Consider the following 24,937-nt stretch of genomic DNA (forward strand, 5'->3'; position numbering starts at 1 on the left):
AAAATATTGTGTTATGTTAAAGTAACGAGATAGCCTGATGCGATGATGGATTTAAGGATTGAAATCAATTAGGATATGCAAATGCTAAACGGGAATTAAATTTAACTAACAAACTCTACTCGGCAGAATGTTGAGCTAAGTCAACCCCAATACTCGGGTAATTAGTAATAGATTGAACAACGTCTACTGTATTTTGTTATTGCTGGAGGGGAGTGAAAGGTTTGTTATTTACCTGCTCAGAAACCTTAATAAAAGAAGACATACTTTTTCTTAAACATTAAATTGCAAATATGTTAGTAGACACAACAATGCCATTTAATAATAATAATAATCCTTGCATTTGGTATAGCGCTTTTCACATCTAGATGTCTCAAAGCGCTTCACAGAATATACTGTAAAGTGAATTGACTATATTTTGTGGAGAAATGTGGCAGCCAATTGCGCACAGCAGTGTCTCATGTACAATCGTGAATTGAAGTGACCAATTTATTATTGTTTTTTTTGAGGGATTACTATCAGGCGTGTGGAACTTACCTAAGGTTTCACCCTGTTGGGAACTGAACCCAGGCGAATGCTCTAACCACTGAGCTGCAGGACTCCATAGTGAAAAGTAGCTACTACATTAGGTCCAGGAGGGCACCCAGCCACTTTGGCAGAGGACCAGAGACTGCCTGCTTACCCAGCATTACTGCACCTGAGGAGAGGGTAGACACTGGCAGGGAAAAAAGAACATTCCAAATAATATCTAGCTTTAAAAGGGTATCATTGCAAGAAACATGTAGGGAAAAAAAGTTAGTTTTAAATGTCTGCATGAATATCTGTGATATATATGTGTGTGTGTTTCTATAAAGTACACAATGATATTTGTCCATCAGTGTTAGAATTGGATATGATCAAGATGGTTATCATAAGGAGATGCAAATAGTGACCAGCACTGGCAAATACAATGCTCCAAATGAGAGTCAAATTTAATATGAGAACAGTAGAAGATCAAGAATATTCTGACTGGACTGTTCAGTTGGGAAGAGAGAACTTTCTGTACATCAAATAGGAAGAATGAATTTCTCAGAGAATGTTGAAGCCAAGTAAACATTGTGAATTATATTTTCATCCAATCTGTTGTTGATCATGATGTTGAAGCATTAAACAAGATAACAATACAATGAGGCAACAGTTAGAGTCCATAACAACAACAACAAAATTACATTTGTATAGCGCCTTTCATGTCGGGAGGACGTCCCAAGGCGCTGGACAACAGAGTTACAGACTCGAGCTGGGGGTCGGGGAGGGTGGAGGGCAGGGGGAAAGCAGGGAGATCGAAAGCATGGTCGAAGGGGAGAGTCTTGAGGTGGGTCTTAAAGGTGGTGAGGGAGTGGGTGAGGGGTAAAATACCTATCTGCATGGGAAAGGGGTCATCATAATTAAACATGGCTTCTACATTCACAAATCACCCCTGCAACTGGCCAGCTCATCAGGTCACTGAATATGTTGCTCCCTGTCAATCCACAGGAATTGATTGTAGTGACTTCATTACCCAGAGGTTGGCCATTTTTACACTGCAGCTGACTTGCAGTATGAATGTGCAATGAATGGGGTCCACACTCCATTTAAGCAGTATTAAGCAAATCTGCCTTATATAACAACGTGTATTATAACACAGTTATGAAGAACAAGGTGAATGAAGTATTAGAGCAATTTAAAAGACCTATTGATATTGATTGCATTCATAGTGTTGAATCTTAAAATAAAGAGAAAAATAACTATCTAGTTGGGTTTTTCAATAGTTTTAATTCACATCAGGAATGCATTCTCATTATCTTAACAAGAAGCTGTCCTGGTGCTTCTTTGAAATCTGAACATCTGCCAAGGACCATGCAGTGGCACAAGACTCATTGTTAAATAAAGGCAAGACCATATGATAGATGCAGAGTTTATTGCTGGAGCTGCCAAAGGGAACTGGGTACTATTTTTCCTTTGTTATTAAATAAGTCCAACTCATTTAATAAGTAAGTCCAACTATACTAGAGCCTTCAGACAATGATCTTTCATTCACTCTGATGCAATGCCAATTCCCAATTCGTCTTGCATTTGCAATGACCTATCCACCAAGTCGCAAGACCAAACGATTAATAAGGTTTGACTCTTTCTGACAGTGAATATTTAGCTACCTTTACATCATATTCTTTGCAGTTAACTGGGCATCATATTTGCCCAGTTAACTGCATCAGAGTTGAAATGTTACAAACTGAAGCGTGCAGCCAATGCCCCAAATTCCTTGCTTACAGGAAATGCTATGCATAAAGTACCAGTGTTATGATGGCTTTAGTGGTACAATTTCAGTTATTTTTCTTCATTTTGGCTGTTTATTTCTTGCCATATTTGCTGTCTAAATTCCTTAATTTTCCAATTTCAACTTCCATTTGCATGATTTAATCTCTTTATCTGCACTTTATTCAAATCTAAAAAAGTGAAACCTCTTTTCGTAATCATAGTAAAGATTACGCAATTGTTTTAATTTTTTTTCAGTCTTAATTTATTGTTTTTTCTTTTATTGTGTTATGAAAGTTGGACTTTAATAACAAAGGAAAAAACAAATGAATTAAGTTTTCACAGAATAAAAGCTTTATAGAACAGGAAATGTGTATCTTTAAACATGAATGCACTACTTAAAAAATTTCAAGTAGTGACTGACTCTTTTAAAGCCGTTTAATGAAGAAAGAGTGCAAATACATAATGTAAAGCCCCAAAATGCTGGAAGAGGGGTTACAATGGTGGTGGTGGGGGTAGGGGGAGGGTTTGATCAGTAAATTAACTTGCACGGACTCCTTGATTTCAGTGATTTTAAACAAGATACGACAATATACAACTAAAGTAGCATTACAGTTAGAATTGAAGGTGGAAAAGTGAATGTATCTTAAAATGTTGGTCAAATATTATACAAATGGAAATTTAGTGATGGTGAAAGGAATTTCCCCCAAAATCTTGAAATGTAGCCCCCAAAACAAAAGGGATTTTTGCTCTTGAAAGTGATGAAATTGTCCCACAAGATGGAGCTGTTGAACTTCTCAGTTTTATTTCTGTACTGCAACTAATGTAATTCACATTCACATTGTTCTGCTTTCAGAGAAAGGAAGTGTAGGTTTCTACAAATGTGCAGGATTGTATTTTTTTTAAACCTGTCCAGTTTGATAGATTGTAATTATACATACCTGGTTATATTATAGGGTTAGATTATGGAATATGTTTAACTATGGAACAACAGTTTGCCAAAAAGCCTGATGCGACCAGGCAGAAGGTGGCACGTACAGATAAACGTCAGGAACCAATTGTGCATTCACAAAACCCACCTTGCCAATTGTCTCCATTAAAATGACTGACTGACTGACATTCTGGCACCTTGCAATCGCTTTGCATTCTTCCAGGTGGGGAGAAACTGATTACAAGGCACTGGCATCCGATTGACCATTTTGAACCAGCTCATTTGGTTTGAGGAGAATTTGGTGGCAGTTATGCACACTAGACATATTCTAGGCACAGAATATTTATACAAATTATTGCGATGAGAGTAAACTGGCTGGGGGTGATGGTGAGCTGTTTTTTTGCAGTGTTGTAAATCTGGTTCAAATTTAAAAAGTGCCACAAGGAGTTTTTCTTTTTAACAAAATCATTTTTGTTCCAAATTTGGCAAGTGGTGTTTCTTTTAAATGTTAAGTTATAAATAATTTTTTTAACTTCTTGCAGATGTGCAGGTAAAATTGCAGATGAAAATCATCCAGTGGTGACCGCATTGTGTATTTTCCACTTCTTCCTGCAAAGAATTCAGTAAGGCTCTTGGCTGAAATGGGTACTTTAAATGATTATCTCTAAGTATATTTCTTGGGGCATCTACCTTAGCCCCCTCCACCCTACCAATAGCAGCCAAGCCATTATGCCATCCCCTAATTCTAGTGAGCTGGTCTCTACCACCTTTCCTGACAACCTTCCTGATATGAACAATAAGAACAGCACCTACTGACCAACAACATCTATAACAATTTGCATTTACATCATGACTCTCAAGTAAGATAATGTCTTGGAGTGCTTTTGAATGGTGGGATCAGAGACCTAATGGGAAAGGGGGAAGGAGAGGTGCACGTGGGCATGGTTGAAGAGATCGGTTCTAAGCTGGGACTCAGAAAGATAGAAATGTTGCAAGACAGAGGGGAAGTGGGAGGGTGTTCCACAGATTAAGGTTGTAGATTTTAAAAGCTCGGCCAACAATGGTTGCAAGGATAGGGCAGGCGATGTGCAACAAGCACAGATTTGGTGAGTGGAGGGGGTGAGCAGAGGAGTAGAGTAGGAGGCTATCAAAGAGATAGGAAAATGCTAGGGAGTGAAGGGATTTATAGGTGAGGACCTTGAAGTCGGATCTGTTGGAAGCCAGTGGAGTCTGGCAAGTACTGGTTTCATAGATGTGCAGAGTTTAGTGAGGTGAGGATGTGGGCAGCCAAGTTTTGGATAAGTTGGAGTTTGTGGATGGTGAAGCTAGGGAGACCAGCACGAAGAAAAGTCTATGGAGAGGTAGCAAAGGCATGGATAGGGGTTTTGGTGTTATTTGATGTGAGATGGAACAGAGTTGAATAAAAGCAGTATTGGCCAGGGCCAGCGAAAGAAAAGCTGAGGATCAAACTGGATGCCATAATTGTGCAATGATTCAGTGAGTTGGAGAGAGAGAGAGGCCAGGGAGATTGAGGAGATCATAGTTGAAAGTATGTAGACCATTGGTGGAGCCTACTCCCCCCACCTTTATCTCCCACCATGCTTGGGTTCCCACTCCGCTGTAAAACACTTTTGAGGTGTGTTAGGTACTATATAAATACAAATTATTGTTGTGTTGCATATTAACATAAATATCCGGTTTTATTTCATTTTGGCTCAAGTCTAGATCAGTTAGACTCTGGAGTGCTCAGTACTGATGCTAATGCTCAAAACGGGAATTTTTTGTATTTCCTGACATCCTTCAATTTGAAGAACAGAAGATTCATCGAAAGATTTTTAAAATGACACTTCTACATACAAAAGAAAAATCTTAACTATTTGAGTCTACAATAATAGGATAATGCAGCAGTGTTGTGGTAGCACTAGTTTATGTCATTGACCTTCTAAGAGAGATTAATTGTGCCCCCAGATAAATTAATTATTAATTATTTGGATTCTTTGGAGATTGCAGATAGATGATCACTAATCTTATTTCCCATCGGAAATGACTGGTCTTCAACTCTGACAGCAACAGATGTATATCCAAAACGTACCAACGAGCACATTAATCCCAACCCTAATTTCAAAGGATTACACTGTTAAATTTTACTAGAGAGCAGACACTGCAGGGAATAACTAGAGCAAATGTAGCCATTCATCCAGTTGTTAGAACAGATGTTGGTACCTTCTTATGCCTTCGACATTTCAGTTTCCAGGCATGGAAATATCTCCCAGGCTTTATTTATATGGATTTATAATCATGGTGTTACTAATAGAAATCACTGATAACATATCATTCAGTTAACCTGGATATTTGAGACAGGTGACGAGTACTTTGAACAGTCAGATATGCTTGTGTCTGCTGTTAGTGAAGTGTTTTTCTAATTTATGTAACTGTAATTTCCAAAATAGGGAAAAATACTAATTCTTCAAACACCAATAACCTAAGGTCATCTTTGTTGCTATGAATATTCTCTTGTGCTATACGCTGTCCATTCTACTCAGTATATAGCATTGAATAAGAATTGAATCGTCTTTGAATAAGGATTCCTATAAGAATTCCCCCTCAAAAATAGCCAATACGAGGAAGTGAATTTCAGGAAGAAATTCAATCAGTGTTTGCTGATGATAATAATAATAATAATCCTTGCATTTGATACAGCATCCCATCATGTCTTTGAGACTTCTCAAAGCGCTTCACGGAATATACTGTAAAGTGAATTGGCTATACATTTTGTGGGCAAAATGCGGCAGCCAATTGTGCACAGCAATGTCCCACAAACAGTCGTGGATTGAGTGACCAAATTATTATTATTATTGTTTTGAATGAATTATTACCCCTGGAAAAGTGATCTGCCAATCGACTAATGGGTTCCTACTTGCTGCTAGGTAAACCGAGGTGTATGAGTAAGGAAACTTGTCCAACGTTTCGCCCTACCGGGAATCAAACTCAGGTCCTCTCGCTTGCAAGGCGAATGTTCTAACCACTAAACTACAGGACTCCACTTAAAGACTGTTTACGAATATCACAGATTAGACTCTCGTTTATTTATCTCTTCATCAAAGAGGAAATGTATTCTACAGAAATGCTACTATATAAATAAAACAAAATGATGGTAATCCATTCCATTACTTGGGGCTTGTAAACATTGCATTTGTTTCCCTCAGTTAACTGCTCACAGTCAGAAATAATTAGTGTGCTTATATCTATATTATCTGTGTCTCTAAGCATAAGCCATTTCCCTGATGATTTAGCGGATTAGAGTTTAGAATTAAATCTTGGGCTATCGAGACATAGAAAGTCCTCGGTAAATCTGGAATTAATTTGTATCTAGTGAGTTCAAATCACATCAACACCAAAAAAAATCATTCTGAAATCCTTATTGCTTGTATTAGGTACAGCAGTTTATCAGGTTGAAATGTTTCAAAACAGTATACAGGATGAGCTGCATTGAAATCTAGTGTTACAATCTTGCCTTTTGTGGAAGTATCTCGACCGAAATGCGCAGTATTGTGGTCTGCTTGTGGTGTGTGGTTAACAAGCCTCATTCTTGCGTCAGCTTCCCTTGCGAAGGTGAGTCACAGTCTGGATTTGGAGCTTATCCCTATGAAAGGCGATCAGGTGCAAATCCTTGACTGTCCAGTGCCTTGGGACGTTCTCCCAACGTGAAAGGTGCTATACAAATGTAATTTGGTGTTGCCATTGTCACTATGAACCTTAGCAACGTAGACGTATTGATGTTTTGCAGCAAACCTGTAATTTGAAGAAACAGTCGTTAACTTGCTGAATGACAATGAAAACCAAAGCAACATATTTCTCTAACTTTTTAAGAACTGACATGTCCACACTCTCTTCAGTTTAATCAACAGCTCTTTTGTTCTCAGTTTTGGTGCTCTCTCCTTAGAGCAGACAAGTCAATTGAAACTGGTCAGTAAGAGAACATCTTATAAATAGACCAGGAGAAATTCAGCCTTATCAAAATTAACTCTTTAAGAAATTTGTTTCTTAGCATTTCAGAAAAAACAGAATTCTGAAATCCAATCTAAGTTTTACAGACATGTTTTGCCCACAGTCTTTAAGATGGGACTTGAAACATAATGGGGAAAGCAAGAAGTCAAGAAAGAGATGATATAGTAATAATCTTAGCATTTTGATATTTAGGAGTCTTGGTATCGAGTGATGCTACTAGTTCGATAGTGTTGCTTATCCTCATGTGTTTGATTTTTTGGCTATTCATTCCTAAATCTTGGATATGTGAGGCATTAATTAAGCAGTTCTGGTGTACAGAAGGAAGTTAGGGGGGGCTAAAACACTTAATGCTGAGATAAATCATCGTGAATTAAATAATCCTTGCATTTGATATATGCTGCCTTTGACGTCGAAAGGACTGTGAGTTCACAGCCTTCTGACTCAGAGGCAAGAGTCATACCAGCTGAGCCAGGCTGGCATTGGGTCAAAAAAAACACTGTTGATATAGAGCATGGCATTTTAATTACAATTTTCTGGTTTAAAACGGAATAGATAATTTGGGCATTATAATCCTTGTATTTTTTGATATAGCGCTTTATCACGTCTTTGAGACGTCTCAAAGCGCTTCACAGAATATAGTAATAATAAACCTTAACGTCTAATGTTTTACAGAGCATCATACGTGCGTGTGTTAGATACGCCAATGTCTTACTTTCTACCAGCAATTCATATTTATTTAATTTGCAATGTTATTGGTTTCCTATCTACAATGGATGTCTCCATTGTGGGGAAGTCACTGATCATTACTGTGTATCTTCCTATACTCACCGGCGTCTTGGGACACCGTCCTGGAGTGAAAGGTGCTATCGTGCTGTAGTGATGCAAGTTGTTGTATATATTGTTTCTTGACTGTTTGATGTTTGTTGTTTCACAGTATTAATAAATTCACTGTTCCAGTTTGTGATATATTGAATGAAGATGATAATGATAGATATGCAAAAGCAATTAATTGCCATCATTTAAGTGAAAATGTGCTTTGATACATTTACATTGTTGCAAGTTAAACAAAAAAAAGTGTTCTGGGGATTAACTGTCGACTATTTAAAACCTGGTTGATTCCTTTTTATTATTTAACATTTTGCAAATGAACTTTTGAAGGGATGTGGGGAGGTTGCAAAGGAAAGCACTTGAACTTGTCTTCAAATATATAGAAATGTAGAGTTCTTTAATGCTTAAATAGCCGTGATTGATACAGTGAATGTGTGACCCCTAGTAGTGTGATAAATGGATCAATTTTACAGAGAACTACTGAACATGCATTTGGAGAAGACACTCTTTTGCTTAAGACTACTTGGGAAAAGGAATAAAGGAATTGGATAGCTTCTTCAATCACTGTCACTGAACATGCTTCAGATAGGAACATGGAGGATCCGTGTGGCCCCTGAGCTCTCAACTTGTCACGTTTTAAGGAGGAGTTAGTGGAAATCTTTAACACATTTTGACAGCTGGAGGTATGGCAAAGATCGTGGTGCTGAGACAGGAAGCACAGAATAATTTGAGGAAATGGAACACTTGACAAAGGAGAATTGGACTGTTCTGAAACACGGCATTTCCTTAATAGAAATGATCTTGAAATTCTGATCCCAAGGGGATTTAGCTGTCAAGAAAGATATTAGGGAACATAAGCTCCTTTGTGGAACGCAAAGTTTAAGTCGAAACCTCATCTTGCTATAATGCATTAAATGGAGTAGATAAGGTAAACGCAGAAGCTATAAAAATAGGACCAGAGGACATACAGTAAATGGAAATAAGTGGAAAAAGTAACTTTAAGACAGATAGAAATCGGTCGCCTGCAAAAAAAAGTCACTACACTTTACAGTAAAAATCCAGTAAACTGTTATGAGATGCCCTCCTGACATCGGATGACAGGATCATTTATTATTGTAAATGGGCTTTACTCCAAAAAAACATGTTTGAAATAACTAACTAAGAAGATAAGAAGGGCAAAAAAAGTGAGATTAGTCAAAAGTAAAAAATTTATGCCATGATGGGAGAGTTAATGCATTGTAGTGAGATTCAGTTGAGCGAATGGTCTTTTCTTATCCTAGCTTTTTTATTCTTCAGTCAAACAATTGACATTTAGTTGGGCATTTCAATGAGACAGAATACAGATAAAATCATTATGAATTTACAAGAGATTATATTCCCTCCAAACACTACATTTTATAGTGATTTGTTTTATGTCTGAAATCCAGCACGAAGACTGCCCCAAGCGTTGTGTATTTGAAGGAGGGAAAAAAATTGTCCCAGTACTAAGTCTGTACTTGATGGACGGAATCAAACAGACTGTCCCAGCACTAAGTCGGGACTTGAAGGAGGGAATCCTGGAAAATCATATTAATGTTGTTAGGATTCAATAGCTATTTATTTAAGATTTTGAATGTGTCTAGAAGAGAGAATTAGAATCAGATCACAAGGTTCTGACTTCCTCTGACTTCCTCCAGTGGTAAAAGCCTTTCCTTCATAGTGTTGAAAGGAAATCACAATCAGCAGGAGTGTAGTATAATCTCCTTTAGCCTACCTGAGTGCAGAAATAGCAAAATGTATGCTTTTGTTTTACTGCTGACAGCTCCTCTAATGTGGGAAACTACCAGCGCCATATCAAGAGGGTAATAGGATACAAATAGATACAGTTGAGTTAAAAATAATAGCTATTGCATTACTGCGCTATTTAAAGTTCACGACTAAATACCTTTTTAATACGGAAGGATTCAAAAGCTCCTTATTGACTTCACAGATTCAGATTATGTATAGATATAAACATACTATGGAGAGTGCTTTGCATGTGACGTCTTTACAATAATTCTCTCCTAACAGATTCTCCTCTCCTGTATGTCACTTGTAGTATATACTTAGACTCTGTCCTTAGTCATCTGCTTTTCCTTATCTATACGATCATTTTTGGTGACCTAATCCATGGGGCATTGGGTCAGATTCCATACATTTGAAGATAGTTACTGCGCATGTCTGTCTGTCTGTCTGTCTGTCTGTCTGTCTGTCTGTCTGTCTGTCTGTCTGTCTGTCTGTCTGTCTGTCTGTCTGTCTGTCTGTCTGTCTGTCTGTCTGTCTGTCTGTCTGTCTGTCTGTCTGTCTTTGTGTGTAGGTGTGTTTGGGTGTGTAGGTGTGTTTGTGTGTGTGTTTGTCTATCAACCTTCTCATTGCCAACTGACTGGCCGAGACTCTGCAACCTCTGCCTTTTGTTCAAACCTGCGTTTCTTCAAACTCTACGTACAGACTTTGACCAAGATTGCCTTCCTCTATCCAGAATACCACGCATCTACATCACGTCTCCCTCCAATACAGCCACAATCCCCCAAGATTAGATTTTATCAATATCACTGGCCTCCATACACACCGGCTCATCCTGAGCTCTCAACTTTATCCTCTCTCTCATTTCAGGCTCTCACTACCCATCATTCAATCTAAGCTCCATAGTTCAACAGAGGATTAACTTCAAGATTCTTGACTTGAATGTCAAATCCTTTCATTCTCTTGCCCCACCCTATCTCTGAATCTTCTCCAGTTTCCTTCTTCTGTAAATATTTTCCACTTTTCCAAGTATAGCTACATATCCCTTATCCCTTCCATTTCGGCCAAGAGTGACCAAACTATCATCCGCAATCTGATTATTACGGACCCCCAAAGCACCGGTTATAAAAGGGTCTGGCTCATGTTCTGCAGGATGCTGCAACTGTTTGACTTTTTATAGAGTAACTAGCCACTAGATGGTGCTAATAGCAGTGGTTGGCTTTGTAGTGTCAGTGGCAAAGTGAGCCTCATATTGGTTGCTGTAGTGTATGCACAAAGCACAGTATTTTCTGCATTTGCTGTTACCAGTATCTGCCTTTTGTTCTTCAGTCTCAAGTTGTTAAGTAAATTTGTGTGTCTTTCTGGCTGATTGTTGTGTTTAAATTGGCTTCTGCATTTACCCACAAAATACACACAGCCACCTTCACATCACTTTATAGTAGAAAGTATATCCTGTGAAACAAACAGCCGTAGAGTGAACGACCAATTTTATTTGGGGATTGTTGGCCCAAGAATGATCGCTGTTGAGCGCTTTGAGACATGTCAGTATTATAGATGTTATAAAAAGGCACGTTTATTCATTATAATATCTTTGCATTTGATGTCGCACTTATTAGGTCGAAACAAATCAAAGTGCTTTCCAGGGAATTGTTAAATGTAGTATTGTGCATTTGTGAATGAACACAGTAACCAACTTGCGCACTGCGGGTCCTGCAAACAGCCATAAGGTGAATAAGAAATTTGTCTGGACGATTGCTGGCCAGGACACTGGGAGAAACTCCCTTCTTTACTCCAACACTGTCATGGGATTTTTAACTTCCATCTGAGCAGGCAGACTGGACCTCAGGTTAACATCTCATCTAAAAGACAGCAACTCCCAACAATGCAGCAGTCCCACAGCATTGCACTAGATTGATTGTCAGTGTACACTATGAGCTCACATCCCAACGTGGGGGTTGAACCTACCACCTTCTAACCCAGAGACAAAAGTGCTGCCAACAGAGCCAAGCTGACACCTGACATTCATTCATCTAGAAAATGAGATGAAAACTTGGCCAGTTTATCAATAATTCTCTTTGTAACTTTTTGTCAACAGGATACAACAACAATAGAAAGAATGGCAAATTGTTTTGATGACTTGTAAGTATTGAAGACCAACTGAATTAAACAACAACAACAAAATTCCCCCCATACCCTTAATGGCCCCGTTGATTTCTTTTTAAGACATTTTTCACCACTCCAACCCCCCCTCAGTTCCTACTCTGTGGCTGTAAAGGAGTAGAATTTATTTTATTCACTTTCCAGTTCCTATCACACAAATTAATATGAAGAGATTTTTTGGCAGACTATTCCCAGAAAATAAGTCATACACTACATTACGCCAAATGCATATTGTGGGAAACCACTGGAGCAAGTAAATGTCAGATTAAAGATTTCACATTGTTTCTTAATTCAAAACGCATTTCGGTTGCTATTGAAAACAGTTGACGATGCTAAGTTGATTTCCTTAAATGCGTAAATTGTTTGAAATGCCCAAGAAATGTTACGAATTTTGAAAACCCACCATCCCAAACTGTAAGCTCGACTATAAATAATGTAGAAATATTGTGAAATGAAAGAGACAATTACTGTTTTAAATTCTAATGTTCAGTACACGGACAGGCGCTGACTCTCTACACGCCTGGTGCTTTGCAAGGATTTAATTTCAAACACGTAATGAGTCGGGAGCCAACAGCGCTACATCAGTCAAGCTATTGTTCTTATCTGACTGCAATACTCGATGGGAATGCTGCCTCTTTCTAATGCCGTTATCTGCAGATCGAAGCCCACTAAGCCGTGGCAGCAGACCTTCTCAGAAGTGTTTGGCACTCGTTGGAAGATCCTGTGGTTTATTCCATTCAGGCAAAGGCAACCACTGCGGGCCTCCCACCACCTCGCCAATCATATTTAGCAGATGGAAGCTGAAGAGATGAATCCTCCTTTGTGGATGTACCTAGCAGGCCTCCCAGTAATAGTCCCATACCCATGTTAGACTTGAAACTTAACAGTCTCTCCTAGCAACAATATTGGGCTCCAAGTGGCAGTCTTATAAAGGTTCCCTATATGTTTAATGGCTTGTGCAGGCCTTATTTCAGGACTACTCAATGCACATGAAATACTACACTTGAAATGCTTTCAAAGTGCTACATTTTACTGAGAATCACTTGCATCAAACTAATTATCAATGTAATCATTTTACTGCTGGGTAGTGTAGGGATTTTCACCATATAAAACTGGACGACTTTTGGCTGTTTTCTGCCTGATTTGTACACAAGGAGTTAACAGAATGGCTATTTTAAACAAAACTACTGCAGTGACTGTCCTGCATTTTGTTTGGGAGATTTGGTGAAATCAGCATTTCTGAAATGCTGATGTTTGTGCTTAGCATATTTAGACAGACCTGGTTTTGTGAAAATGGCAGTCTTGCAATTTATTGTTGATGAATTTGTGAACTGTCCATGTTTTAATCAAAGGGGGAAAAAAAGATGCTGGATCAAGCTGCAGCAAAACTAACACACAGAGAAAAGCACAATTGTGAGGTCTGGTGCAAACATTCCAATCTACTGCTGCAGTTCTGTATAAAAAGACAAGGTGCAGTGGATGCTTTGTTCTGGGTTTGTTAAAAATCAATTGTCCTTCCCGAATAACTTTCTTCACATTGTTTAAAAAAAGATATCCACTGATGTAAGCACCTTTCCCTGTCAGTGATTGATATATTTTAATGTTCTTTTTGCATTTCCTCTCTTTAACTCATTCAACGTGAATTGTTTGGTTTTATACCAGATGCTGACATGGTTAGGTCTTTTTCTGTTATTCCTGAACATTCCCACATAACCTCAGCTACCTTTTTGCTTTAAATGTAAGCCAAATGGAAAGAGTTGATCAGTTGCGATCTGACAGCTGGAAATGTGGAAACACTGTTGGAAGGGATCATGGCATGTCAGCTGTGCCAGGCTTTATTTGCTACAGTAAAGCAAATTTGGCAGTCCAGTGTGGATCGGTTTACAGGGTCAGCATTTCAAAGTGAGAATGTTATATATACCAAGTGCCTATGATTTGATGACTTTTATTGTGACAGAACGTTTCAGCTTTTTCAGACCAGTTCAGGAACCAAAGATACTATGTAGCTGATGGGACAAGATCTAATAATAATATAATTATAATTGTGATTTATTTGTTAAATATTTATTGCAATAAATTTGTTGTACTCCGATTTGTTCTAGCGCAGAGTAATCCTAATCCTTTGTTGTGACTATTGCGTGTTGAGTTGCATTGTGAGAATTGTAATAATTCTTTGTCTGCATTCCCATGTTTTTGTTTGAGAATATCCTAATGTACAGTGCACCTCGTTGTTCCATATACTGCAGAAGGGACTTGCGACCTCGACACCTCCCTGTCTGTCGTGAACTCTTGGTAATTCAACAAGGAAGAACTTTCAGCTGGGTGTAGATGTACTCTCTAAAACATTTTTTATAAAAAAACTGGCTTCAAAGTTAAGACTGAATTCAACAATTTGCCAATTTCTGCATTTTCTGAAATGTTAAGAAAATAGCATCCATCTTTAACCCCTCACCATCTCTCCCACCCCCCACCGGTGGAATTTCTCCCTCCCCATCCCCAAAAGAGGAACCGAGTGCCTATCATTTGGTGGTGGGAAACAACAAAAATTGTTATTAATGACGATGTGCCAGGATTGCTCTAGGAACTTTGGTGCTTTTTGTTCCATGTTTAAAGTAACCCAATGAGGACCAAAAGTACCTGACTGATTTCTTGCTTTGTACCTTTGAGCTGAATGGGGCAGTGAAATATGTCCCTCAAGACGATTTACCGGGAACGCGGTGACCCATTCGATGATTTGATTACATTGTCGCTTCATCCTTATCATCTATTGCACAAAACAAAAGTAAGAGTCCCAATGCAGTCGTGCGCATTGCAGCAGGTTATTTGTATGCTGTAACACCAACATGGCGGTGTTGCATTGACATTGTTGGGCAGCCCAGTTACTGACTTGGCCAGGGATGGAGCTGCCTGTTGAAGGGATAATAACCCTTTAATATTTCTGTTGCTAAACTATTGTGGCAACCCCCACCCGCCCCACCGAAGACAATATTCACAGTGCAGGGTTTGCAGTGTGTGATCGACAATCATGTTCTGAGAATTTAACCTTGACATGGATGAGTAAATGTAAATGAAGCAATGTTGGGTGGATTATCATTTGGCATCACTCGGCAGTATGTAACCACAACAACAAGTGGTTTGAGGATCACAAAAGCTGACTGTAGAAAGCTTTTATAAATAACAAATAGCCACGAGTCCCAAACCTTTTTTTTACAGGGGTACAAACAAAACTTAAACCTTTCCAATAAATCCACTATAATATTTTATTGCTTGGTTTTAATGATGCAGGTCTGTTTTGCTGTAAGTACGAAATTAGTTTGTATTTTGGATTGTGAGGTGTGTTTTTTTTCGCGGAAGCTGAATATCGTTTGTGGAACACACTGTTACAGTTTGACCATCATTGCCAACTGAAGTGCTTTCATGAATCAGCCACTTTGAGCTTGTAGTTGTGTGGGTTATAGATGTGTGAGTTTGTATGCACAATATTACACTGAAATCAATGAGCAAATGATAACAAAATATTGTACTAAATTATAGATGTTTTGGCGACTTAATAAGGCTCTATATCAAATGCAAGGATTATTAGTTATAACCCACCTTCTTACTAGTTGTATTTGTTGTTGTACCTCCAGGCTCAATTATTCCAAAGCCCTATTCACTGGACTCCCCAATTCCTCTCTACACAGGATGCAGACCATTCAGAACTCTGCACCGAGTGTTCTCTCCCGCACAACGCTCCACCTGCCGATCACCCTCATACTCTGTAGCTCAGTGGTTAGAGCACTCGCTTTGCAAGCAAGAGACCTGAGTTCAATTCCAGGCAGGGCAAAACCTTGGGCAAGTTTCCTTACTCCACACGCCTAATAATAATCCCTCCAAAAAAACAAAAACAATAATAAATTGGTCACTTTCAATCCATGACTGTTTGTGGGACATTGCTGTGTGTAATTGGCTGCCGCGTTCGCCCACAAATATACAGTCAATTCACTTTACAGTATATTCTGTGAAGCGCTTTGGGATATCTAGAAGACGTGAAAAGCGCTATACCAAATGCAAGGATTATTATTATTATTATTATTCTTACTCGTCCGATCCGTTGGTTCCCCATTCCTCTGCAGATTGAATTAAAGATCCTTGACCGGGCATTCAAATCCTTTACGGTCGTGTCCCATTTTTCTTCTTTGACCCCTTGAATCCCTAATGACCTGGCCGCTCCCTAAACTCAGCTTAACAATGCCCTGCTTCGTGTCCACCGGATTGATCTGCCCCACCATTGTGGGGGGAACAGGGCAAGCTTTCAGCCATTCTGCCATGTTCTCTGGAACATCTTCCCTGTGTCTCTCCACCTCACCCTCTCTCTCTCCACCTTTGAAGCCCTCGTTGAAATCTATCTTTTGGAATTACAAGACTATGCTTTGTGTTAGTCATTGTAGTTACTGTTACAGCTGAACATCAAATTATGCAAGATCTATACCTAGGGCATCATACAATTTCTTCAGTATTAAATGACAGATAATTGCCTTGAGTAACCAGATACCTTACCAGTAATATCGAATTGTGGCTGCTACAGTCATAAGGCTGGGAGTTTATTAAGTCACACAGATCTGTTGGTTTACAAAATGCAAGTAGTTAGCGGTTTAGATCAATCTCCAGGCAGGGCATACTGCCTAGCGATAAAACTAGAAAGGCACTGTAGAATGAAAAGAGACCGTTGTATTGAAGGTAGAGCTTTTCTGGCAATGGGTTGTGTTTCGTGGAACACATTTTAGTGTTGTACTTGTTTACAGGTACAAAAGATGTGATTCATTTATATGAAGATCTATCTGGACAGTTTAACGAAAAGATAGAAATCCTGTATTCAGTTATACCAATTCAGAAAAATAATTGAACAGCAATGGCATTGCAAAACCAGGTTAGTCTGCATTTTGCAATGCTAGGGCATTGGGCAATAGCATTTTTCTGCATAAACCTCTATGACCGCACCCCCCACCCCCACACTTCTTTCCTCACTACCCCTCCCAAACGTGAATTGATTATTCCTTGCTTTATCACTTAAACCTTACACTGAATGTATTGTGGTAAGTTGATGCTGATAATTGACAATTAACACATGTAAGTGAACAGAGTGTTGGCTTGCTTTATAAGGAGAAATGTCTGCCAAGGACCTCAGTGGTAATAAGGTCAATCCTGGACGGGAAGAAATTATACTGAATATTTGACTGTGTAAATTCTGTATTTTACATCCAAAAGATACTGTAAAGTGACAACCAAATTTTGTATTGTTTTATTCACCAAAATAAATTGTGTCTCGTGTACTCTACATTTGAAGTATCTTTCAATGGAAAGTTGATGATTTTGTGTTATGTATGAAAATTAATGGCTGTTTTTATTTTTGAAATAAAAAAATGGTGGTTTATCACTGATGATTGTGTTGCACAAAAGATACTATATACTATATTTTCATGAATTAATGAACAATTTTATTGCACTTAATTGAGAAGTGATCTATGATGGCTAAGTATGAAATGTCTGTTGTTAAGAGTGCGAGGTCCTTAAATTGTTAATAACAAATTTGCCCCATATGCAATCTCTTCCAGTACTATTCTTGTCCAGTATCTTATGCTCTACTGATTCTGGTCTATATCTTGTTCTTCATTCCCTTTGTCCCGCTATTGGTAGCCGAGTTTTCAGTTACCATGCCCCACTCACAAGAATTTTCTGCCAAAACCCCTCCTCTGCCTTACGTCTACCATCTCCATCTTCAAAACACAAGTAAACATTCATCTTTTACCTTTAGCAAGCGCCATTATTGCATTCCTGCAGATTGTCATTCCAGTTGTGGCCACCATATTGCCACAATACGTAGGAGCACTGGAGAATATTCTCCGAACATTAGCCTAGTTTAAGGTATTAATACTTGAACAAGAAATTGGGGAAAGAAATCATAATAATGTATCAGAAGTAGGCGGTTAGGATTTTTTTAGGTAAATGAGCCTCAATGGATAACTTTTTCAAAGAACCAGTACAGACACGATGGATCAAATGACCTTCTTTGCTGTAACCTCCTATGGTACTGATGCAGACAAACATTCTTGTTTAGGAACATCAGAGAACCAAGGAACACAATTATTTATAAGATCAATTGAAATCGTGATCCTGGACACTACTTCTGTAATGTCTTCTCAGTTGGTGTTTCCAAACCAACAGAAAAATTGCCAACTCTGGGAAAGCATTCCAAAAGTAGCTGGACAGATTTTTTTCTTAAATACACTGAAGTGCTAGGGGCCTAAAGGATTGACAATAAAGTAGGAGAGAGAGAAAATGATCCACCCGTTGGGTGCAGCATTAAACCGAGGCTCTGTCTATCTGTTTAGGTGGACGGAACTATTTGAAAAGAGAAGGGAGTTTCTCTGCCAGTGTCCTGGCCAATAATCCCCCAAATAAAATTGACCATTGTGGCTACATTGCTGGGTGCAATTTGGCTGCAGTGTTTGCCCACAAAACACAGTCAATAAACTTTCCAGTATATCCTGTGAAGTGCTTTGGATCGTCGTCCTGATATGAAAGGAGCTATACTGAATGTAAGCATTATTATTGTTATTATCTGTTGAGAATTGGAATGTAAACCCATAAACAGGCAAACTTGGTGGTTTGAAATGGTCTACCTCCTTATTATCTTTCATGTACAGGTAGGTAGGACAACCAGAGGCATCAGAAATGGAACCAACAAAATTCAGAGGTGATCATGCTACCAAATGAGCAAAACTGACACCTTTGGCAATGTATTAAGAAAATATCAGAAACTTAGTACAAGAGTGTCGGACAAGCACACAAACAGGTACAGCCCCCTGTGGTGTCAAGACGTATTCTGGGAGCATGTGCAATGTCTGCCGAGCCTGAAAGGTACCCTGTGGTGTATGATGATTGTGTGCCAGAAAACATCACCCTGCCATCATCTGCATCCTACTGGTGAATTCACATGAATTCTCCTTTTAAAATATCAGGATAAAGTTTGCAGCCTTTGTTAACTATTGCTGGTGTTAACTATGGGCCACTAGATGGCAGCACACCCCTCCAAGTAAGATCCCAGTGTCCACCTTTCATTTAGAAGCAAATATTTTGTTGTTTTATAAATTGTTGGTTTGATAATAATAATAATAATCCTTGCATTTGATATAGCGCTTTTCACGTCGGGAGGACGTCCCAAAGCGCTTCACAGAACACACTGTAAAGTGAATTGACTGTATATTTGTGGGCGAACGCGGCAGCCAATTGCGCACAGCAATGTCCCACAAACAGTCATGGATTGAAAATGACCAATTTATTATTGTTTTGTTTTTTTGGAGGGATTATTATTATATGATTATGATGTAATTATTTTTTATTGACTATTTCATGTTGCTGGGTTGATCTGCTGAGGAGTGAAATCCTCGCTCTCCCTGGCCAGTGTAACATTTGTCCAGTGGAACGGGGCTGAGCCAAGGCCTGCAGGCTGATCAATAACACTATTTGGTGAAATGGACCATTGTGCCCAGGAGACTTTGGTAGATTTAATCCTTTTGGGCTTCTTGTAACGTTGTTCTGACCTCTGTGTACTCTGCTTATTCTTGAACAAGATTGTTTTCATCTTGTATTTGGTCACAGACACCTACTGTTAATAGTTTTAAAACATCTGCCATTTCCTAATTTTCTTCCCTCCCCGTAGTATTTCTATCAAACTATTCCTCAAAAGGACTATTTGACTTCAATACTGCCTGCTTGAAATTATTTTGGATCTTTTTTGTTGCCATCTGCAATCCCTTATAATATTCATTTGAATTAGCTTCAACCACCTATTATTTTCCAGTCATTCTATATTGCTTATAACTTTTTAAAAATAATTCTTAGCCTCCAAGTTGTTTTTTGATCTTGTTCAGACACTTTCAGCTAAGTTATTTTTCTGATATTGATCTTCCTCTCTATATCCTTTAGTATCAAATATTCCCTTTTACTTTCTATTCTGTTTTATATCTATGTACTGCATGCCCCTCCATCCCCCCCCCCCCCCCCCCCCCCCCCGCCTCCTGCTTGCCCCTCTTCCACCCTTGCCAAAGACGCACACGCACACACACCTGCCTTGTCCTCTCCTCTTAGTGCTGAGACATTTGGGCTTTCCCTTAATGAACATTTCAAACTAATCAATATAATGATCACCAGAGCCAAAATGTTCACTCCACCAGACTAATAATTCTTTTTTCAGGTTTACTACATATTAAATTGAATTAATGCTCAAGCTAATACTGTGCTGCACATATTGTGCCAAGAAGCAATCACTCATTACTTCTGTGCAATTGTTTGCACTTTCACCTCTCTCCCTTTTGTTATTGATCTGTCTGCTGCATCTCTGGATCCTGGGATTTTTATCTCCCTGTTCCTTCAGTGAAAATTAAATGATATAAACATGTTGGCATTGTTACCTCTGGATGAAGGTACACTGCCATCCAAAGTGGCTCCCCATCCTACATCCAGAGCCAGAACTGTAGGGTAAGTGCCCACCTTAGGTGGGCTGGCTGCCTTGTTCTTTGTTATTGAAAGCAAGCTAAGCAAGCAAGCTAATTTTCACTGAAGGAACAGGGAGATAAAAATCCCAGGATCCAGAGATGCAGCAGGCAGATCAATAACAAAAGGGAGAGAGGTGAAAGTGCAAACAATTGCACAGAAGTAATAAGCAGTTTAACTAAAGATGGGGAAGATTCAGGGCCACCAAATTGAAGTGACTGCTCACAAGTGTTAATGACGGCACATAGACCAGTTGAACATTGATGTTGTTCTCCATGCTTTGGATTCAGTCCTTCCAGGCTTTGCATTATTTTGTATGTACAATTCCAAGTCGCTATTTCTGAATTCCACATTTTTGTGACCAGCATCAAAATGTCTCAGATAAAATGTAAGATCCTAATAATGAAATACAAGATGAGTCTGGTTTTGGGTGTCAGTGTGGGGCAAGCCTGGACTCTGATTCAGAGGTATGGGTTCATCTCCTATGTCAGGAGTTTGAGCTTGTAGTCTGTTCAGATACTTCCATTACAGTGCTTGGGAAGCATCACATTATCCGACATCCTGTCCTTTGGATAAGACGTTAAACCAAGGGCTCATCTGTCTGTTCAAGTGAACTTTAAAGATCCAAGGACAATATTCGAAAAGAGGAGTTTCTTCTGGTGTCCTGCACAACAACCCTCCAGATAAAATTGGCTTTTAACTTTTTGGCTGTGTGATATTACTGTGCGAAAATTGGCTTCTGTGTTCACTTACGAATACAGTCACTGCAATTTATAGTAATATTCTGTGAAACGCTTCAAGATATTTCGACAGTTGATAAGGGTCTGTATCAAATGCAAGGATTATAAATCCATTTTATGTGACTCATTAACATGTGAATTCTTGGGGCAATATTAGAGAAGTACAATCTATGAGATCTTTAGCAGCTTGGCAGACAGAAGCTTGCTTTAACGTCTGATTCAAAAGGTGCCACCTTCAACACTGCCATGCTCTCCAGAATTGCACTGGAGTTACACTGTTGAGCCAAACCAGTCCAGATCCAGAGGTGATCATGCTACCAACTGAGCAAAGTTGACACCTTTGGCAAGGTATTAAGAAAATATCAGAAATTTAGTAAAGAGTGTCGGACAAGCACATGTACAGGTACAACCTCCTGTGGTGGCAGACTTAATCTGGGAGCATATGTAATGTCTGCCGAGCCTGAAAGGTACCCTGTGGTTTATGAAGATTGTGTGCCAGAGAACACCATCCTGCCATCATCTGCATCCTGCTGGTGAATTCACATGAATGTGCGGCTGGGGATCAGACCAGGCTGATAAGCACAGTCTCTTAGAATAGACACAGCTTAAGAATAAGCAACGTGCTGTAAGAATGACTAAATGTTGTACAGATAAACATTAAATGTCACAAAAATGAGTGCTGTGCCCTCGGTTATATTGTACAGCCGAGAATCATACTGACTATCTACATACTGTAACTAGGTACCTGCACAAGCAACCAGAAATAAGGGGTCAAATATTCTCCAATGATAACATACCACGTACATTGAATGCCACTGCAGATAGAAGCACAATATAGCTGAATCCTCCGTTTAGATCAGCAACAACATTTTCTCGATGTAACTGAAAATAACTTGCACAAAGTCAACAGGGTAGAGGGAATCAAATGGTTAACTTTAAAGCCACTTCCTATATATATCCTCTAACTATGATGTGAAACTACCATGAAGACCAACGGATTCAGGAAAAACAGACCAAATTACATAGAATAATATTGGCACAGAAACTAGTTATTTGGCCCAACTTGTCTGTGTCTGACTGCTCTGCAACTTGATATAAATAATTGTAATTTTTATTGGTTGTTCAATTTATGGCTATTTGGGACATTGGCGTGCACAAGTTGGCTGCAGTAATCGCCTAAAGAATACAGTCACAACACTTCATAGTATATTTTGTGAAGCAATTTGAGACATCCTCCTAGCGTTCTGTAAGACTAATGTTGTACACAAAAACATTTAATATCACAGCATTTCCCAATGTGAAAGATGCTATGTTAAATGCAAGGATTATTATTATTATTGCAAAATGAGCTGCTTCCAGTTGAGTGCAAAATCCTGTCGTAATGATTTTGCAGTTGGACAAAAACAAAATCCAAACCACTTTTCGGTGGTTATTGCTGTTTTAAAAACTTGTTCAAAATTGTTCACGTTGTTTTCAAACAAAAAGATTCATGATCCATTGCTCTGTTATCTTTGGCGGACAGGTGAACACAAATCTAAATTGTTCTATTGTAATTCTTGTTAGGTGCACTATTTGCAGCAGAATCGGACCTGGCTCTGAAACTTTCAAATAACCGAGTTAAGCACTATAGATGCAGAAATTGTAGATGTCATATTTGCCTGAGTCTAAGCTACAAGTTGCTAAACCATTTCAATTAAATGCCTGTGGCATAAGAACGTAAGAAATTGCTTGGCGAAAGAAGACCAAGGTCCATCTAGTTTGCCTTCCACCATCCTGATAGTTGCTTGACATATCGTGTCCCAAACTATACACTGTTTCCTGAGATAGAATTGTATCTGCAGTTATTGGTAAATGCATACCATGGTCAATATTTTAACTCTCTGGGAACTATTTCTTCAATTTCAGTGTCCATTTTTTTCTAAGTTCCTGCTCCCCACTGGATTATGCCCCTCTGCTCCTGACCCGACTTCTCCTTGCTGGAGTATTTTTCCACATGCACTGGTTACCCTGCCTATTGTTAACATGTGAACCTTTGCAGTGATGTAGGCAGGACCTTCAACACTGGATGTATTTGAGTTTCAGCAGTGAATACTAAATGTTCCTTTTACAATAAGGATTTGCCTACACGATACATAATCACTTCACTTTACAGTATATCCAGTAGGCTCCTGAGATGGCCTCTCAACTTGAAAAGCTCAGAAGGATTATTAATAAATTAGCGTTATTTTTATTCCCTTCAATTTCTGCCAATGCAGTATCTTTTTCAAGAATCTTCCTTGAATAGTGCGCGTGTATGGTGTCTTCAGGAGATAAACCACCCAGGCTTCAGCACTCAGAGCAGTTACTGAGCCTAATGCCATGAGTTTCATGAACATGAGTAAGTGACCTGGCAAGCTTCAGTTTTGACTGTGATTATTGAATTCACCTTGTCAGACTGTCAACAAATCTCAGTAACTATTCCCAATCATGTCACCAGTGCTCGGTGTTTAGGGAAGAATATGTTTGCATGTTGATTTAAAAGGATGGGTCATCTCAATGATTTAAAGATGTATCATATTTTAACATGCAGCACTGTGGTGGTGTCCGCATGTGTCAGACACTCGACTGACCAAAGATAAAACACTGTTCACTGAGAGATGAGAAACAAATGTTGATGTATACTGTACTGCACGCTCAATCAATTCAAATTAAAACTCTTCAGCTTTACAGGTGAAAGGCTCAGTGACAAAGAACACCACTTACTAAATGCTATAACCATATGATACAAGGTTCATGGATACAAGTAGATTTACTGATGATATTTCAAAATACATTTTCAAAGCAGAGATTTAAGAATAGGAATAAATAATAGAGTTCTACGGAGTCAGATTATAAAATCTCCGAATGGAGCAACCTAGCTTGATTAGGACATTGAAGAATACATATAAAGTCTTATGCTTTATGTCAAAATAAATAGAATACAAAAGCAAGGAAATAAAGTTATATTTGTCTAAGACCTCGATTAGATTAGATTTAGAGTACACTGTACAGTTCTGGTTACCATACTACAATGCAGCAGCATAGATTTACTAGGCTATTATCAGGCACGAGAGGATACAGCTGTCAGGAGAGACTGGACAGAATAGAGCTTTTCCTAATGCAGATGAGACAAGTGAGAGGGAATCTGATAAAGGAGTTAAAAATTATGAAGTTTGATAAAGTGCACATAGACAATTTTCATTTTTTGGTGAGTCCATATCTAAGGGGCATAAGTATAAGACAGCCAGTAACAGATCTGAAAGAAAATTTAGGGGGAATTTCTTTACGCAGAGGGTAGTGATCTGTGTTTAAAAAGGAAACTCAATGTATACATTGACAATTTGCATTTATATAGCACTTTTTACATAACTGTTCGGAGAATTTCACAGGGATGGAGTTGAACACTGTTCAGTGAGAGGGGGAGGGGCACAGAGAAGTGACAACAGGCTTATTCAGGAAGGTAGAATTTGAAGCAGGAGTTAAAGCCAGAACGTGTACGTGTGTGTGTGTGTGTGTGTGTATGTGGGGGGGGGGCTGCTAGAGGGAATGGTAGGGTGAGGGAGTTCCACAGGTTAGGGTCAAAGGAACTGAAGGTTCAGAGGAACACACACAGGAAACCCAAATTAGATAATTAGATGAATGCAGGAGGAGGGGAGGGAAGAAGGAAATCTGAGAGGCAAAGGGTGCC

At 38.9% G+C, this 24,937-nt stretch overlaps 1 protein-coding gene across 3 annotated transcripts in view; it reads left to right on the forward strand.

Annotated features, from left to right (window-relative positions):
* Nucleotides 1-14,316, forward strand: part of zdhhc21 (zinc finger DHHC-type palmitoyltransferase 21) — a 48,988-nt gene extending 34,672 nt beyond the window's left edge. For all 3 annotated transcript variants that reach the window (XM_042332372.1, XM_042332385.1, XM_007891992.2), the window contains 2 exons: nt 11,892-11,935; nt 12,614-14,316. In XM_042332372.1, the coding sequence (XP_042188306.1) occupies nt 11,892-11,935; nt 12,614-12,746 (177 nt within the window). In that variant the 3' untranslated portion in view covers nt 12,747-14,316. The remainder of the gene's footprint in view (nt 1-11,891; nt 11,936-12,613) is intronic.
* The last annotated feature ends 10,621 nt before the right edge of the window (nt 14,317-24,937 follow it).

Source organism: Callorhinchus milii, unplaced genomic scaffold (genome assembly GCF_018977255.1).
Source record: "Callorhinchus milii isolate IMCB2004 unplaced genomic scaffold, IMCB_Cmil_1.0 Scaffold1, whole genome shotgun sequence".
NCBI classification, from domain to species: domain Eukaryota; kingdom Metazoa; phylum Chordata; class Chondrichthyes; order Chimaeriformes; family Callorhinchidae; genus Callorhinchus; species Callorhinchus milii.